Below are 20,151 nucleotides of genomic sequence, written 5' to 3' on the forward strand. Positions count from 1 at the left end.
GGGAAACCAAGCGGAGGCTTGGGGACCGCTTTGCGGAACACCTACGCTCAGTTCGCACTAAACAACTGCACCTCCCAGTCGCGAACCATTTCAACTCCCCCTCCCATTCCTCAGACAACATGTCCATCCTAGGCCTCCTGCAGTGCCACAACGATGCCACCCGAAGGTTGCAGGAACAGCACCCCATATTTCGCTTAGGAACCCTGCAGCCCAATGGTATCAATGTAGACTTCACAAGCTTCGAAATCTCCCCTCCCCCTACCGCATCCCAAACCCAGCCCAGCTTGTCCCCGCCTTTCTAACCTATCCCTCCTCCCACCCCCACCTCCTACCTACTAGCCTCAGCCCTTGACCTGTCCGTCCTCCCTGGACTGACCTATGCCCTCCCTAACTCCCCACCTATACTCACCTTTACTGGCTCCATCCCCGCCTCTTTGACCTGTCTGTCTCCTCTCCACCTATCTTCTCCTCTGTCCATCTTCTATCCGTCTCCCCCTCTCTCCCTATTTATTTCAGAACCCCCTTCCCCTCCCCCATTTCTGAAGAAGGGTCTCGGCCCGAAACGTCAGTCTTCCTGCTCCTCTGATGCTGCTTGGCCTGCTGTGTTCATCCAGCTCTACGCCTTGTTATCTCTATCATCCTAATGAACTTTGTCTGAACAGCTTCCAATGAAATAATATCTTTCTTTAAAAATGCTCCTGGTTTCAATCTCCAACAGTACCTCAAACAATTTCGTGCCCCTTTCATAGCTCCTGGATCAACTACTTTCCTCTCGTGCTTCAAGAATTGTTCCCTTTCTTTCAGGGACTCCTGACTATTTCAGCTTCTCTTCCACATCTCTACAAGTGGATTTGACCCCCCCCACTGTAACTACTTGCTCAGCTGGGTGATTGAAATTCTGTCCTCCTGTGCTTAGCTTAAGTCTGTCATCAGTTTTGCCAAATCATTGATGTGCTAATCACACCGGGTTCTGTTTTTGTCAATTCTGATATTTTGCTTGGTTGCTGCCCTTGCATCCTACTGTTTAACTTTACTCTGCCCTCTCTCACTCAGCCATGCCACTTTCAGCTTTCCCCTTTCCAGTAGTTTGAACCCTGACATCAACCTCACCCCTCATTAATTTGCAACCTATCAAGTACTAATTTTGCAGATTTGAATTTCCCTTGAGCAAGTCAGCACCAATGCTTTGGACTTCACCCCGGATGCCTAAGCATGCCTGTAAGAAAAGAAGAGGTTGTTCTGTTCCTCTTAAAGCAGTTAAACCAACCTGCCCTATTGTTTGTTTTTACTAGTCACTTAGCCTATTGCGATTCTCAGGTGTGAGCTTCTCCCCCACCCTCCATGCACTGCAGCTTCTTCATTTACCTTGCAGCAGGAACAACTAAAAGTCAAAATTATTGTAAAAGTACACTAAATTTTTGTAAAAGTTAATTAACGTGGAAGCATAGAAAATAGGAGCAGGTGTAGACCATTTGGCCCTTCAAATCTCCATGATTCAAATGATCATGGCTGATCATCCAACTCAGTAACCTCTTCCTACATTTTCCCCATTCCTTTTGTTCTCTTTAGCCCTAAGCACTAGCTCCGTCTAACTCCTTGAAAACATTCAATGTTTTGACCTCAACCACTTTCTGTGGCAGAGAATTCCACAGAGTTTATCACTCTCTCAGTGAAGACATTTCTCCTCATGTTTATGCTATATCACCTACCCTATATCTTTAGACATGACCAGATTCTCGACTCCCTGTCATCAGAAACATCCTTCCTACATTTACTCCTATCTAGTCCTGTTAGAATTTTATAGGTTTCTATGAGATGCCACCCTCCCCCCAAAAAAAAATCAATCTTCTAAACTTCAGTGAATATAGTCTTAACAAATCCAGTCTCTCTTCATACATCAGTCCTGGCATTCCAGGAATCCGTCTAGTAAACCTATGTTGTATTCCTTTCATAGCCAGGACAATCTTCCTCAGATAAGGAAACCAAAACTGCACTCACTATTCCAGGTGTGGTCTCACCAATGTCCTGTACCTTTGCAACAAGGCCAACATACCATTTGCTGCCTTCACTACCTGCTGCATCCAGAAGACACCTTTCAGTGACTGATACGCAGATATGCTCCTGTCTCCCCTTGGCCAGTCTATCACCATTCATGTAATCTGCATTCCTGTTTTCGCTACCAAAGTGGATAACCTCACATTTACCAACATTCCACTTTCTTGGTTGCCAGCCCATATATCCATCTCAAAAATAAGGATGGAATTCTTGTCAGTCGTAAATTCTTCATTTCTTTGAAGATAAATATTGAGGGAAGATCTGGTTGGAAGGTTGAAAGTATTAAAAGGAGTTGGAAATGTAGGGACGAAGAAACATTTTCCTTTACGAAAATACATAACCAATGTCTAATTTGTAAGATTATGAGAGACCAAAACGCAGCCATTTTTTCACTTGGATAGTGGAAATCTGAAACATTCTTTCCAATATACTGAATGCTACATCAATTGAGACTTTTGAAACTGAGATTTCTGTTGCCTAAAAGTAAGGAGCATTGGTGGATAAATGGTGTTGAGGTGCAGCCATTTAATTCCGTGCCAGACCAGGCTTCAGTGGCTGAAGGACCTGCTGCTGTACCTAATATATGCACTCATAAATAATTTTGAAAAATAGCTACTGATAAAAACTGCTATTTGTGTATTTTGGGTTTTCCCTCTGTAATAACTAATTAAATGTTGAGTAAAATTCAATTTAAGCAATAACATAACTTTATGCACTACCTATTTGATTTTGTTAGTGTAAGGCTGTTTGAAATTGCTTGTCAGTTCTTACCACTTTTCAAACTGACGTGTATGTATTACGCACTTGCAACCTTTCAGGAAAATCTTTTTAAACATTCTTTTTATTTTCTTTAGAGAAGCTGTTATCTCTATTGCCAGAATATGTAGTTCCATACACAGTTCATTTGCTTGCTCATGACCCAGATTTTACGAAAACTCAGGATATTGAGCAGCTGCGTGACATCAAAGAGTAAGTAAAACTAAACTGCAAAAATTTGACCTTGACAACTATTTTAAAGTAGTTTCCCTTCAGTGTAAGGTGCCAATCACAGCATTCTCCTATGTTTTGTTTTTTGTTTTAAAGTAGCTAATGCTTTTTTAAAATTATATTTGATAAGGTGCCTGTGGTTCATGTTGGAAGTTTTAATGACAAAAAATGAAAATAATAGTCATGCTTTTATAAGAAAAATGGTGGAGAACATCAAACAAACAAAGGATGCCCAAGCACCAGATGATGGCAAAATGAATGAGGTAAGAAGTGCAAAACTTGTACTACTCTGCTTTACGCAGATACTATATAAAAGTTACTTCACACTGTGTGTAGTCTGTACTTTCCAACATTTTTATATATTCATTCATGGGATGTGGACTTTGCTGGCCAGACCAGCATTTATCCCTAAAGGATTGCCCTGGAGAGGTGGTGGTGAGCTGCTTTCTTGAACTGCTGCAGTCCTTCAGTATAGCAACATGCAACTAAGAAGGAAATTCCAGGATTTTGACTCGTCAGCGGTGAAGGCACACTGATATGGTTTGAATAAATGCGGTTTGTGGCTTAGAGGGGAATTTGCAGATGGTGGTGTGCCCATGCACCTGTTGTCCTTCAGAGAGGAGAGGCAGTAAATTTGGGGAGGTGCTATTGGAGCAGCCTTGGTAATTTACCACTGTATATCTTATAGTGGTACACTGTTTCTGTGCACTGGTAGTGGAGAGAGCGAATTTTGAAGGTCTTGGATGGGGTGTCAGTCAAGGGGCTGCTTTGTTCTGGGTGGTGTCAGACTTCTTGAGTTTTGTAATTGTACTCATCTAGGAAAGTGGAGAGTATTTCATCACACCTCTTACTGTGCTTTTTGATGGTGGACAGGCTTTGGGGAAATGAGAGGTGAGTTACCTGCCACCGAATCTTTGGCTATAACCTATTTTTAAAGCCTAAGTATTTTTATGGCTGGTTCATTTCATAAGTAGCTATTTGCAGCTTAGCAGGACTTGATACTTGTGATCACAGACTGGTTTCAGAGGAAACGGAGGACTCATGAACGGCACTGAACATTATGCAAACATCAGCAAATGTCCCCATTTCTGATGCTGGGGTCAAGAGGAAACTGCAAATAGCATTCATGTCATAGAAGTGACAGGCAATGACCATCATCATTAACATTCAATGGCATTTCCAATCGCTGAATCTCCTTCAATCAACATCCTTGTGGTCACCATTGACTGGATGCTGAAGTGAACCAGCCATAAAAATACTCAGGCTGTAGCAGGATGTTGCTGGGTTGGATAAAAATAAACTTGATTTTTCTGACTGAAGATTGGTGTAGATGCTACTTTTTTTTTGCACTAATGTGGGCTCTCCAGTGGTTGACTATGAGAATATTTGTAGAAGCTACATCTCCTATGAGAGCATAAGACAACAAAAAATAAGAACAGGAGTAGAGCTTTCTGCCCCTTGAGCCTGCTTCACCATTCAGTAGGATCATGGCCGATCTCTTAATTGCCGACCACTATTCATGATTGGATGTGGCAGGGCTGCGGTTGTAGGATCGCTTAACCCTGTCTATTGCATGCTATTTCTGTTGTTTGGTGGGCAAGTCATCCTGACTTTTAGCTTCACCAACTTGAGACCTCGTTTTTTTGATGTACCTGGTGCATTTCTGTAATGCACTCCTGCATTTGTCATTGAACACAGGTGGATCTTTGGCTGCTAAGCCAGGCCCTGATGTTACAGATTGTAGTTGAATACAATTCTGCTATGACTGACAGCCCTCATGACCTCGCAGATGCCTAATTTTGGATTGCAAGACCCATCTGAAGTCTGTCCCATTAGGTAGTTCCTGGGAGTAATGATCACCAACAATTCATCCCGGTCCACCACATCAACGCAACAGTCAAGAAAGCAATGTCCCTACTACTTCAGGAGGCTAATGAAATTCAGCATGTCTACAAGGACTCTTACCAGTTTTATAGCTGCACCATAGTGTTATAAAGTGGAGGTTGACCCCCCTCTGAGAACTAAAACCGAAACACAATAGTCTGATGCATTGTTTACAACGTAAGCATTAAAATGTTGTAAGGCCATTACCAAACTCAATAATTCGTTATCAATGGTTGAATACTTTTTCTGGTGGGTATTGAGTTTTTTTGAAAAATAACCGATTGGCCTTTCAATTCCTCAATCATCCTCCAGTAACAACACAGCTCCAACACATACATCAACGGCGACTTTGAAGGGTTTCAAAAAATTTGGCATGGCTAAAACACGTGTGGTGGTTAATGCTGCTTTTAAATCCTCAAATGTTTCCTGGCCTTGTTCTGTTCACCAAAAGTTTGTGTTCTTTTTTAACAAATCCTTCAATGGTGCCACTAGCTAATAAATTTAGTACAAATTTCCTGTAGAATCCACTCAATCCTAAAAATTGTACCACTTCCTTTTTCAAGGATGGTCTTGGAAATTCCTTGGTGGCCTTCGTCTTCACGTTCCTCAGTGTCATCTGTCCATACCCAATGTTGTGCTGTAAGAATGTCACTTCCGCCTTCACAAATTCTGTTTTTGCCAAGTTAAGGACCAACTTTGTCTTCTATAGTCTCTCAAACAGCTCTGTCAAATGCTCCATGTGATCTTTTCACGAATGGCTAAGGATCGCCTATGTAGACGGCACAAATAGTCAATCCTGCAATAACTGTAAAAGTGGCTGGTGTGTTTTTCGTTCCAAAGAGCATTACTTTAAATTGATATAGCCCATTTGGGGTTACAACAGCAGAAATTTCTTTTGCTCTCTCCGACAAAGGGACTTGTCAGTAACCACGAATCAAGTCCAACTTTGTTATGTAAGTGCCTTATCCTACTTTTTCCAGCCTTGGAATTGGGTGAATAAAAACCGAAAGAACTGCGGATACTGTAAATCAGGAGCAAAAACAAAGTTGCTGGAAATTCACCTGACTTAACGACTTAACAATTTCTCAATCTGATAGGGACTACTAAACCTTGCTTTGAAGGGATCTCCTACCACTGGTAACGGCACCAATACTTTACACCCATGGGCAAACATATGAATTTTAGATTTCTTATCTGCTTCTTGCTTCATTAGGTGCTGTGCCACTTTTAGGTGTTGTCTAGCTAATTCACCTACTCTGTTTAATCTTTCTCTGATATCCAACCATGAGATCTCTGACTTTGGACCTATCAACTTTTCCTTAATTAATTTTAAAGGCCCTCTTTCTTCGCGTCTGAGTATCAATTTAAATGGAGTAAACTGAGTCAATTCATTTGGAGCGTCTCTAATAGCAAATAGTATAAATGGGATATCTTTATCCCAATCATTTAGGTAGTCCTGGCAATAAGCCCTCAGCATGGTTTTTAGCGACTGATGCTACCTTTCCAGTGCTCTCTGGGATTCAGGGTGATATGCACTTGATTTAAAGTGTTTGCCTAAACTATCCATGACCTCTTTAAATAATTTCACAGTAAAATTGGACCCATGGTCCGACTGAATCTCCCTGGGTAGTCCACAATGGGTAAAGAAACCAAGCGACTCCTCTACAGCCTTTTTTGCCTTGACATTCCATAATGGAATTGCCTCTGGAAACTTGGTAGATGCATCCATTATGGTTAGCAAATACTGGTTCCCACTTTTGGTTTTCAAGAGGGGGCCTACACAATCACTTATAACCTGTGTAAAAAGGTTCTTCAAATGCAGGAACTGACATCAAAGGTGCTGGCTTTATCACTGCTTGTGCCTTTCCTACCATCTGACATGTATGACAGGTGTGGTTGAATTTTGCCATACATCTTTATATAATCCAGGCCAATAAAAATACTTCTGTATTTTAGCCTGAGTCTTCCTCACTCCTAGATGACTTCCTATGGTAACTTGTGTGCTACCTGTAATACTTCCTGTGTCTATTCTACCGGCAGCACAGTCTGGTGAACTTCCGCCCGTTTCTCATCTGCGCTAACCTGCTGAGGTCCATTTCCGCCTTAAGATTTTACCCTTAAGGTAATAGCATTCTGGAATACACTCTGATTCCTTTTTCAAGTAGGCTTTATCCTTTATCCTATAAATCCTTTATCATCTCATCTTTTTGTTGTAGCTCCATTAATCTTTCAGAACGAAATACTTCTTTGCCTGATCCTCTACCCGCTTAGGTTTTTTAAACAGGATGTCAGCTAAGTGGATCTCAATTCCTTTGTCTTTCTCTTTTGCTTTCCCTTCTTGTTTTAACTTATGGCTGTGGAATCTTGTCACCACACAGTCCGGAAAAATTCCAGGATATTTTTCTTTTAATTCCTCAGTTCCCTGGTTTTCTTTTAGCTTTTCCACTATAAATGGGCATCAGTCCCACCTGTGATCAGGTTATATCGTTTTCCAGGAATACAGTTTATTCTTGGATAACCAATTTTTCAATCACTCCCACTATCATTTCTCCAGGCTTGATTGGACTTTCTAGCATTACCTTACATACACGAACACTAGTCCTGTGTCCATTTATTCCAAAGATTATCACTCTCTTGGCAGTATTTCAGAAGGAGTGCAAATATTTTCATCTCTTACTATTGGAGCCAGACTAGCTCCTGTTTCATTTAATATTTTAACTTGTTTACCTATTCCCCCGTCCTACCTGAGTAAATCTTACCCATATAGGTGGAATCTTTGAAAAGATTGGCGCTATCTTACTGTCCTGCCTGTGACTAGGCTGTGCACCGTCCTGCAGCACCTCGACTTCTGTTGGCATTTCCTTCATACCCTCAACTAATCCCACTAGTTTAGCCTCTTTTACCCACATCCTTTTTTCCAGTGCCTCTTAAACCACCAGTACTGTGACTGTGTGTGTCCCACCTTATTGCAGGAAAATACCTGAGATCTTGGATTTCATTTTTCACGTATGGAAAACTGTTCCCAGTGTGATCTACTTTTTGTTTTTCATTAAAGGATCTCTCTCTTTCCCAATTTCTATCCCTCACGGAATGAAATTGCAGTTGGAAGGTAGATTTCGAATTATGCACATTTGTGCATTCATCCGCCATCTCTGCAGCTCTTCTCGTTGTTTTAAGTTTCTGTTCCTCAACATGAGTTCTTATCACTTCTGGGAGTGAGGTTTTAAATTCTTCCAGCAGAATAATCGTGTCTTTTCTATCTTTGATGTTCTCATCCATGTAGCGATGTTTCTCTGTGTAATTCTTTTAAACTCAATATAATTCTCACCTTGTTCCTTTCTTACATTTCTGAACTGTTGTCCATATGCTTCTGATACCAATTCGTAGGCACTCAAAATAGCTTGTTTTACCTCATAATTTCCTGACACCACCTTTCATAGTGCCGCAAACACCTCGCTAGCCCTGCCTACCAACATGGTCTGAATTAACATCACCCACAAAGTCTAATGGCCAGTTCATCTGTTTAGCCAGTTTCTCAAAGGAAATGAAAAAGGCTTCTACATCTTTTTCATCAAATTTTGGTAAAGCTTTGACACATTTGTATATATCCCTACCAGGTCTTTGGTTACGATGGGTTTGCTCATTATCACACTCCTCCTCAATAAGCATGCCTTCTACCTTCACCTCGCCTCCTTTTAAGTTGACTTTCCTGTCTAATTTCCAACTTCTCAAGTTCAAACTCCCTCACTTCCTCCCTTTCTTCTCTTTTGTTTTCTTTTTCTTCTGCCGGAGCGCTTCTTTCCTTTTCTTTTTGTTCAGCCAGAAAGATTTTTTCCCTTTGTCTTCTAACTCCAGTTGTCTCATTTGCAATTTAATTTTTTCAAATTCCACTGCACTTGATTATTTCTCTAATATACCTAAATCTTGACTAACTCCGTTACAATTTCACCTTTCTTATTATTCCTAGTTAAACCCAATTTTAGCTGTGTGCTAATTCTAAAAGTGCCACCTTTTTCAGTCTTTCTAAACTTTCTTGGCAAATTTGGGAAGCATCTTCAACCCCAAAAACCTGTTTACTAATGTTAAGAACCATTTCTCCAATTTTGATTTAACCAACGACAAGCTACAGAAATTAAACAGATTTTCTACTTCTTACTTAAGTTTGACTAAAGGATAGTGGACACTCGTCCCCACGTCTGTTTAAATCTGTTGAGACCTTTCCTACTTTAAATCTGTCCAAAGCCCGGACGACAAACCCCCAATCTGTTATAAAGTAGAGGTTGATCCCCCACCCCGAACTAAAATCAAGACACCCAAAGAAAAGCACCCCACCCTACACTCTGTAAAAGGAGTGTGAAAAGTGGTGTCACATGCGCTTCTGCAACTTCCAATGGTTAAACAAAATAAATCCCTGACACGCTTTAAAATCAACAGGTAACAAATTTGATTATCTAACTCCTCACAGTGAGCAAATGAACTAAGCTATTAACAAACCGAATAAGTCCCTTCTAACTACAAACTATTCCCGAAAAAGGCAAGATTCCACTGCGAAGCCTCTTCTAAGGATGCCTACCTTGAAGTTATCTCAGATTCTCCAGCATCGGCAGTTCCTACTATCTCTGTAACAATTTTAACCCCACTGCGAAGTCTCTTTTAAGGATGCTTACCTTGAAGTCGTTACCCTCCTTATCTCAGATTCTAATGGTATGCTGTCCAATAAATACAAATCCCACTTATATTAAGAATAAAATGGAATTTAGTCTGTCAAAATTACAGTCAGATTACGTGTCTTCCAGAATGTGCTGTGATTTCTCCATTGATTCTTCTGTCAGGAATATTAACTAGTGCGGTTGGTACCGTTGTTATTTAGATAGTACTTTCTGTAAGATGTAGAGGAGGCTGAGAGAGCCAGCGATCCTCTGTTGAGAGCTGTGGGCTGTTAGAGCTAGCTGCTATCCGCCTCAGCTGGGGCGTTTTCCAACTGCCCCCTTTTTATTCCCTTGATGCCAAATTCTTAGAATGTTGTCAAAACTATCAGCTTTAAATTTAATTGGTTTTTGATATTTCAGTGCCTGGTTTAAATTGATTGGCTAAATTAAAACTTGTTGTCTTGGTGAAACTGCTTCTTGACCTGCTAACTGTACAGCCTTTTGGTATAAATGTTTCAATTCAGGCACTCTACACTTGCAAACTTTCAAGCTGGTGCTCGCAGACATCCGTTTTTGATTTCTAAGCACAGAAAAAGCACATGATCTTTTAATGGGACCACGTGATGCTTTCCCCCCCTAGCATTTTGCAAACACCAAATTCTAACTTCCTGCCTCCCAGTCCACAAGTACTCTACCCACCTTCACAACAATAGAAAGTATCTTATGTGGACACATCACAGCATGGTACAACAACTGTTCAGACAGCAAGAAACTACAAAGAGTCGTGAACGCAGCCCAGCCCATCATCAACCTTCCATCCATTTGACTCCTCCTATACTTCCCACTGCCTCAGGAAAGTGACCAACTTAATCAAAGACCCCGGTTATACTCTCTTCTACTCTGTTCTGTCAGGCAGAAGATATATATGTTTGAATACATGTACAAACAGATTCAAGAACAACTTCTTCCCCACTGTTGTTAGACTTTTGAATGGACCTCTTAAATGTTAATTCTGATCTGGTCTTGCACCTTCTCTGCAGCTATAGCACTGTATTCTGCGCTCTGTTCTGCCACCTTGAGGCACTCTGTCTGGTACAATCTGCCTGTATCGCATGCAAAACCACACTTTTCACTGTATCTAAGTATATGTGACAACAGTAACTCAAACAATGAACATACAATATTGTCTCCATAAGGACAATACAGTGATGGATGCATTTGCTACAGGTAGAAAAAGATGACAATGAGGCCAAGTAGATTCTTGCCTCTTGGTTCATTCACTGCCCACTTGCAGACCCAGTCTTGCAGCGCCGCTACGTCCATAGGAATTGGACAGTTTGATCAGTAGTGGTGCTGCTGAGCCATTCTCAGTGATGGACATTGAAATCCCCCACCCACAGTGTATTCTACATGCTAGTCACCTTCCGTGCTTCCTCCAAGTGGTGCTCAACATAGAGTACTACTGATTCATCAGCAGAAGGTATGTAGTAATTGGCAAGAAGTTTGCTTGCCCATGTTTGACCTAATGCCATTAGACTTCATGAGACATTGTTGAAAACTTCCAAGGCAATTCCTTTCTGGTTGAGGTAAATTGCACCATAATCATGTGTGCACAATTTTGAACAACAACATACCTTCAGTGTTGACATTGCAAAAGTACAAAATTATAATCTATTTAATGCGTCTGGCTGGATTTAATTGTTCACTTATGTAACTTTATTTTGAAACAGAATTGAGTCCTACGCTCTAAATCTTCCAACTTTTGTTTGCTACTTGAACGCAGCCATTAGCCAGTTTATTGTACTTCATTCATCACAATGTGTTCTACCTGAAGGCGCGGCCTTGACTTGACGAGTTCTACATGTCCGTTTGCCCTATGCCAGTCTTATCATTTTCCACTAATTTCAATTCTCAGGACATCTTCCTTCCTGTTCCTATTTTCTTTGAAACCCTCCCTCCATTACATCTCTTATTGGTCCAGTTCCTTTTTGCATGTCCCTAGCCAGCCCCTCTACCTTTGCTAATTTCATTCAACAAACTCCTATCGTTGTCCACGCTCCTCAGCATTTCATTTCTTACTTTTGTGTTGAGCTGATGCTTTCCATTCTCTTCCAAACTCGCTTTTCAAGGTTGATTTTTATTTTCTTCTTTATTCATTTACGGGATGAGGGTGTTGCTGGCCAAGCAGCATTTATTCCCATCCCTAATTGCCCAGAGGGCAGTTAGGAGTCAACCACATTGCTGCAGGCCTGGAGTCACATGTAGTCCAGACCAGGTAAGGATGGCAGTTTCCATCCCTAAAGGATATTAGTGGATCAGATGTGTTTTTTTGACAATCGACAATGGATTCATGGTCATCATTAGATCCTTAATTCCAATATTTGAATATTGAGTTCAAATTCCACCATCTGCTGTGGCAGAATTCAAATTGGGGTCCCCAGAACGTTATCTGGGTCTCTGGATTCTGGATTAATAGTCCATCGATAATACCACTGGGCTGTCGCCTCTCCGTTTTAGCAGCTAATTAGCATGTTGCTGTGCTCTTTTGACTGATTCTCACCCAAATAAAGCTTATATTTAACATTATAACAATGAAGAAAGAAATGCTGTAAAACCATTATAACCATTTTCTGCTTAATGCAATCAAAAATAATATTTACATTTTAGTTTAACTGTCTCTTAATCTACACTGCTACAAATTCATTTGGCAAGTATGACTGAGGCTAATTTTCTATTTTCTTATATTACCTTAGACTAATTTCCTTCGAAAAGTATTCCTAACCACTGCACAGGGATTTTAGAAAAAAAATCAATTAGTGATCCAAGAACCTGGCAAATTTGAATTCTCCTAACTCCAGTTGGATTGTTTATTTTCCCTTCATGCGTACTTATTTGGTAGAATTTGCTTATGAAAAGAGGTTGACAATGTTGGCCCTGTTCTTATTAGAGGTTAGAAGACAGAGAGGTGACCTTATTGAGACATACTAGTTTCTTGGGAGACTTGTCAGGGTAGATGTGGAGATATTGGTTTCCCTTGTCAGAGACTCTGGGATTAAAGGTAACCATCTTAGAATTGAGGGGTCACCCATTTAAGACAGAGAGCAGAAGGAATTTCTTCTTTTGGATTGCTGTGGAATCTATGCTGACCTTTACCTCACAGGACCGCAGAAGCTGGATTGTCAAGGCTGAGATAGATTTTTAATTAGTACAGGCATCAAGGGTTATAGGGAAAAGGCAGGAAAGTGTTAAGAATCATCAGATCATACATGATTTCATTGAAGTCTGTTCTGCCCATTCATGGACTGACTGGTCTGCTTCTGCTCCAATGCCGTATGGTCTTATAAGGTGATAATATCCATCGTAAGGGGACCAAAATTGTACAGAGCACTCCAGGTATGGTCAAACCAAGGTGCAAAACAATTGAAGCAAGACTTAGCTACTACTGTTGTTAAATCCTTTTGTGAAAAAGCCTAATAGACTATTAGACTTCCTAAATGCTTGCTTGCAGGTGCATGTTGATCTTCAGTGACTTTTCTTAGTTGTCATTCAAGGTATGTGGGCATTGCTGGCTAGGCCTGCAATTGTTACCAAGCATCAACCAAATTGCAATGAATCTGGAATCATATGAAGGTCAGGTTAGCTGCTATGGTCAAATTAGACCCTTGGTCCCATTACATTAGGGGTTCTGGATTACTAGTCTAGTGGCATTACCACTAATCCAACACTATCACCTGCTTATTGATGAGGACTGCTTAGTCCCTTTTGTGAATGTCTGCATTTGCTAACCATTTCTGATTTTTCTACACCTTCCTATCACACTACTGTTGAAACTGGGAGATTTAGTGATGGTGGTAATTAAATGTCATGAGATGATGGTTAGATTTTCTGTTGTTGCAAATGGTCATTGCCTGGTACTTGTGTGATGCAAATACTATTTGCTACTAATCAGCCTAAGGCTGTATGTTATTCAGTTCTCACTGCATAAGTACACTTGACTGCTTCAGAATCTGCAAAGTTGCAAATGGTACTGAATGTGGTGCAATCACCATCAAGCATCCCCACTCCTGACCTTATGATGGAGGAAAAGTAATTGAAGTCACTTGAAGCCAGGGGATGTGGTGGCAATGTGGTAATATCACTGGACAAGTAAACCAGAGGCCTGGACTAATGTTCTGGGGTACTAATGTGCTCTAGAAATTGAAACTGCCATCCTTACTGGCATTGTATGTGACTGCAGACCCACAGCCATGTGGTTAACTCTTAACTGTCCACTGGACAATTACTGATGGGCAATGAATCCTGACCTCACCAGTGAAGCCCACAACCCATGAAAACTGAAAATAGTTGAGTTTAGGGCATGACCCGGAGGACCTCCTGCAGTGATGTCCTGGAGCTGAGATGATTGACCTCTAACAGCCATCAGCCCTTTTGAAGATGTTTATGATGTTTTAGTTCACACGTTTTGTAAAATGTTCAATTTTCAAGCCAGGAAAAAAACACAGAAATTAAATCATTTCCTGCTTTCTTTTTCCTGATCTGAGATAGATACAGCAAAAGTTGCCAGCAAATTAGAAACATGATTTTGCTTTAATTGATTTCGCTTTGACATTTAAAATGCAAGTGCCATTAGCATCAGAGTGATGACGTATTGCTTCATTATAAAACCATATCTTCCATTTTAACATGGAAGATTCTATAAGAGATGGCATTGGAATGCTGCAAATATTTTAATTTTGAAACTAATTTTCAGAACTTTTAAAACATGACAAATGTTGCTACTGTTGTGCTTTTCTGTTTGCATTTACAGAAACTCTACATAGTATGTGATGTGGCGCTTATTGTCATCACAACCAAAAGTACCACCTATAACCTGGACTCTCCAAAGGATCCTGTATTGCCGACCAAGTTCTTCACCCCACCTGACAAAGTAATTTATTAATTTTGTACTTAATGTTGGCTTTAAATACTATGAAGGGATGATATTGGGATGGCCAGCTCTTCTAGAAACAAAGCTAAGCAAGTCTTTTATTGGAAGGTTGACATTAGATTTTTTTAGCAAAAAATATGAAATTAACTGATTAAGGCACAACACATGGTGAGAATGTGGGATGTATTCCCAGCAAAAGAGAAGTAGTCGACCTTCAAACCCAGCAAGTTAGCGAGTGGACGGTGCTGGGGCAATGCACGTTAACAAGAACATGCTGTAAATTATTGCAATAATTAGTCAGCTTAAGTTTTAATCAGATTTTCTCCCTGTTTCACTATTCATATATGCACGAGAGGCTATGCAGTTTTTATCATTCTCGTAATTTAACAGCTGAATGAGTATAATTCTTTGACAGTAAAGAGAATATTCGTAATGATGTGATGGACTGTTGAAACGACCCATGTAGCAAGCTTTAGAGCTCAGGCATACCTAATATTCCAAGTGTTGTTCTGTGTGATGGAGTGAGTTTCATATATTTAGGTACTTTTAGGTTGTGAGCCATGACTATTCATCTATGACACCTGTAGAAGAATATCGATAAAGTTGTTTTTAGATTTGTCAGTTTTCTATATGATGCAAAATATAAATCAACAAGGAAATCTGGTGACAGCGGTGTGTACTAAATGTACCATACCATGTTTTGGTAAAGTTGTTCTCCTACTTCATCAAGTGAGTCACTGAAAGGCAATTTGAAAATGGTCATTGACTTGGAGACAGTAGGGACTGACGATGCTGGAAGCCAGAGTCAATAGATGTGAGGCTGGAAAAGCACAGCAGGTCAGACAGCATTCGAGGAGCAGGAAAGTCAACGCTTCAGGCCGAAACCCTTTGTCAGGACTGGGAAGGGGGAGGGGAGCCCAGACGTAAATAGAGAGAGTGGTTTGGGGCTGGGGAAAGTGTAGATGGGATGTTGATAGCTGAATGTATGTAGGACGTTATTGTGATTGGACAGTGGGAAGGGTGGAACGGATAAGTGAGTAGGAAGATGGACAGGTTAGGTCAGGTCAGGGAGGTGAAGAGGAGGGGGAGGGCTAGGCATGGGATAAGGCTGGAGGTGGAGGGATTTCAAAACTGGTGAAGTCAGTATTGACGCCATTGGGCTATAAGCTCCCAAGGTGAAATACTAGGTAATGTTCTTCCAGTTTGCATTTGGCCTCACTCTGACAGTGGAGGAGGTCAAGGATGGACATGATGCCGTGGGAGGGTGAATTAAAATGGATGGTAACCGGAAGGTCGGGTTGGTTTGTGTGTGCAGAGCACAGATGCTCTGTGAACCAGTCCCCGTGTCTGAATTTGGACTCCCCAATATAGAGGAGTACACATCAGGAGCAACAAATACAATAGATCAGGGTGGATGAAGTGCAGGTGAATCTCTGCCACATCTGGAAGAAGCTTGGGGCCTTGGACGGAGGTGAGAGGGGAGGTGTTGGGACAGGTGTTTCAGCTCTTGGAGTTGCAGGGAAAGGTACCGAGTGTGGTGGAGGAATTGGTGGGAGTGTAGAGCTGACGAGGGAGTCATGGAACGAAAGCGGACGGGGTAGGGAAGGAAATATCTTTTTGGTGGTGGGGTCTGATTGTAGGTGGCAGAAATGTCGGAGGATGACACGTTGGATTTGGAGATTGATGGGGTTATGTACAAGTGGACTCTATCCTTGTTGTTGGGGGGAGGGTGTTTGAGGGCAGTAGGGTGTTAATGGAGCAGATGCAGTTGAGGGCATCCTTAATTCCAGAGGAGGGAAAGTTCTGGTCTCTGAAGAAGGGGGATATCTGAGATGTCCTGGCGTAAAACGCCTCATCCTGGGAGCAGATGCGACGGAGTTGGAGGCATTGAGAGTGTGGGATAGCATTTTTACAGGAGGGAGGGTGAGAGGAGGTGTAGTCAAGGTAACTGTGGGAGTCAGTGGGTTTGAAATGGATTTCAGTAGTGAGTCGGTTTCTGGATTGGAGACGGAGAGGCCAAGGAAGGGGAGGGAGGTAACAGAAATGGTTCAGGTGAATTTGAGGGTGGGGTGGAAGGTGTTGGTGAAGTTGATGAACTGCTCAAACTCCTCGTGGGAGCACAAGGTAGCACCCTTGGAGTCTTCAAAATAGCAGAGAAAGAGGTGGGGGATGATGCCTGTGTAGTTGTGGAAGAGGGGCTGTTCCTCAAATCCTACAAAGAGGCAGGCATAGCTTGGGCTCATACCGGTGCCCATGGCCACCCCTTTGGTTTGTAGGAAGTGGGAGGAATCCAAGGAAAAATTGCTGAGGGTGAGGACAAGTTCTGCCAAACAAATGACACTGTCGGTGGAGGGCGACCGGTTGGGCCTAGGGGAGACGACATGACTGCTGCTTCTGCTGCCATAGAAAACCACGTGACTGCCACTTCCACCGACGTGGAAGATCACATGACTGACAATATCATTGATGACTGGGCTACTTCTGCTTCTACCCACGTGACCACTGTAGTGCACACACCCGCTCCTGATGAAGTCTCCACCCCCACTCCTAGCTCTGGTTCTACACTAACCCCCAGGCCCATGCCCTGCCAGGTATTCACCATCCTCCCTGACCTCATCCTTACTGAGGATGAACGGTCAGTCCTTAGCAAAGGACTCACCTTCATTCCCGTGCACCGACACGTAAACGAATTCTGCATCGTGGTGTTGAGCTCTCTTTCTGCCGCTGCCACTTCTGCACCTATTTGTTTGAATGCAAATCCAACTCACCTTCTAATGACCCCTTTATGTGCCTCTAGCAAACTCCATCCACCCCCCTCCCTCGGCCTCCTACCCTCCCTCAGCCTCTTCATCTCCTACTGCTGCCGTGACATCAATTGCTTGCATCTCTCCACTCACTCCAACCTCTTCCCCCATAGAACGCACAGCCTTCTGCTCCCTTTGCTCCAACCCCAACCTCACTATTAAACCCGCTGATAAAAGGGATGCAGTGGTAGTATGGCGAATTGAGCTCTATAGCTCTATATTGGTGAGGCCAGACGCCATCTCTCTGACACCACTTCCTACCATCCCCTCAATCATGACCTCCCCTCTGATCACCAAGCCGTCATCTCCCAGACCATGAACAACCTCATCACCTCAGGAGATCTCCCGTCCACAGCCTCCAACCTGATAGAAGCAGGCAGTGTGGGGTTGGGGAACTATTTCCTCCCCAAGATCCACAAACCTGACTGCCACGGTCAACCCATTGTCTCTGTCTACTTCTGCCCCACCAAGCTCATCTCCGACCACAGCTCTGTTCTTTCCCCTTTGGTCCAGGAGCTCCCTATCTAGATTCATGGCACAACCCACACCCTCCCCTTTTTCTAAACTTTTGATTCCCTGGCTCCCAGCACCTCATCTTCACCATGAACGTACAGTTCTTTACTTGACTATTGATGACTGTATTGGTGCTGCCTCGTGCTCCTGCGAAGAGGTCGAGCAATTCATCAACATTGCCCAACACATTCCACCCCGCCCTCAAATTCACCTGTACTATTTCTGACACCTGCCTCCCCTTCCTGGACCTCTCCAGAAACCAACTCACCATTGATATCTATTTTAAACCCACTGACACCCACAGCTACCTCAACTACACCTCCTCTCACACATCCTCCTGTAAAGATGCTATCCCATTCTCTCAATTCCTCTGCCTCCACCACATCTGCTCCCAGGATGAAGTGTTTTACTTCAGGACGTGCCAGCTACTTCAGAGACCAGAATTTCCCCCCTCACTCTGTAATTAAGGATGCCCTCAACTGCATCTCCTCCATTTCCTACACTTCTGCCCTCAAACTCTCTCCCCCCAATAACAATAAGGATAGAGTCCCCAAGTCCTGACATACCACCCCACCAATCTCCAAACCCAACGCATCATCCTCCGACATTTCTGCCACCTATGATCATACCCGCCACCAAAATGAGATTTCCTTTGCCATCAGCTTCTCCATCACACCCAGTATCTTTCCCTGCAACCACAAGTGGTGCAACACCTGCCCCTACACCTCCCCTCTCACCTCTGTGCAAATCCGGCAGAGATTCACCTCCACTTCATCTAACCTGATCTATTGTATCTGTTGCTCCCAGTGCAATCTCCTCTATACCGGGGAGACCAAACCCAGACTCGAGGACTGGTTCACGGAGCATGTGTGCTCTTCACACACCAACCAACCCAACCTCTCGGTTGCCATCTGTTTTAATTCCCCCTCCCACGGCAACATGTCCACCCTTGGTCCCCTCCACTGTCAGAGTGAGGCCAAATTCAAACTGGAGAAACAACACCTGATATTTCACCTTGGGAACTTAGTCGAATTGCCTCAATATTGACTTCACCGGCTTCAAAATCCCTCCACCCCCCCGCCCCAGCCTTATCCCATGCCCAGCGGTCCCCTCCTCTTCGCCTCCCTGACCTGACCTAATCTGTCTATCTTCCTACTCACCTATCTGTTCCACCCTTTCCCCCTCCCCAGTCCTGACAAAGCATTTTGGCCCGAAATGTTGACTTTCCTGCTCCTTGGATGCTGTCTGACCTGTGCTTTTCCGGGCTCAAACGTATTGACATTTGAAAATGGCCAGTTGTACCAAATGTATGTGTCGTGGTCCAAGTACGATTAGTAGAGGTGTTCGAAACATTTAACTCAACAGGCAAGATAATGTGGTTGTATTCACCGTGAGAAGGTTTCATGGTAGAAGGAGCAAATTATTTGTAATCTTTAATTTTGCCTTTCTGTTTTAATGAAATGCATGTCTATTAGTTTGCTATTGTAGCTTTGGTGATAGATTTTTTGTTTTGCTGCCTCATTCATAAATATATTATTTTTGATATATGTTTCTTTGCTCAGGACTCCAGCAATAACAAGTGCTATTTGTCAGATGAGGCAAAGACGTTATTACTGACAGGGAAGGTAAGTTTCAATCCAGTCCTCATTAATGCAGGTCTGCATTCTAAAACTCCCCACAACTTCATGCAAAATATTGAACTTCTGAGGTTAAGGTTGTTCTTAATAGAAAAAAATGTATAAAGTTTTGCTGTGTATCTGGCACTTTGTTTACCTGGGCTGCAATTTTTGACACAACCTTCAGGTTTCCAAAAATCAAAGTGTTCCATTTTACGAGTGACAACAAAATAAAATTGCATAAGAAGTTGAATCTTTTTATAGTTTCACATTTTTAGGTCGTTTACGGTTTTTTAGAAAGCAATCTCAGAAGTTAGTCGTTTCAATGTTGGTTTGTGTAATTTTCATGCAACTTTCAACATGTAATTATCTTATGTGCGTTCTCACAAGATCAACCATAAAACAAAGGAGCAAAAATATGCCGTCACCAGTCAAGTGTGTACTTCACCATTTGATGAGATCATGGCCGATCTGATAACTCTCAACTCCACATTCCTATCTTTTCCTCTTGATTCGCTTACAGCCTAAAAGGCTTTCTGTCTGTCACCCTCCTCTCTCTTGCTCTCCCTCTCTCTCGCGTGAGCTCCCACTCACACGCATTCTTGCTCTGGTGCTCCCTCGCATGCTCTCTACCATGCTTGCTCCTTCTCTCTGTCTCATGCCCCCTCTCCCTCCGGCCCTTGTCCGCTCCCCTCCGGCCCTTGTCCGCTCCCCTC

At 42.5% G+C, this 20,151-nt stretch overlaps 1 protein-coding gene across 1 annotated transcript in view; it reads left to right on the top strand.

Moving 5' to 3' along the window:
- The window catches only part of LOC109928173 (sister chromatid cohesion protein PDS5 homolog A-like), a 61,114-nt gene that overhangs the window by 22,354 nt on the left and 18,609 nt on the right, over positions 1-20,151 (top strand). The window contains exons 8-11 of the mRNA XM_048600733.1: positions 2,910-3,024; positions 3,173-3,305; positions 14,383-14,502; positions 19,382-19,444. Coding sequence (XP_048456690.1) covers positions 2,910-3,024; positions 3,173-3,305; positions 14,383-14,502; positions 19,382-19,444 — 431 coding nt within the window. The remainder of the gene's footprint in view (positions 1-2,909; positions 3,025-3,172; positions 3,306-14,382; positions 14,503-19,381; positions 19,445-20,151) is intronic.

The sequence above is a fragment of the Rhincodon typus genome, chromosome 1 (genome assembly GCF_021869965.1).
Source record: "Rhincodon typus isolate 14 chromosome 1, sRhiTyp1.1, whole genome shotgun sequence".
Lineage (NCBI taxonomy): Eukaryota > Metazoa > Chordata > Chondrichthyes > Orectolobiformes > Rhincodontidae > Rhincodon > Rhincodon typus.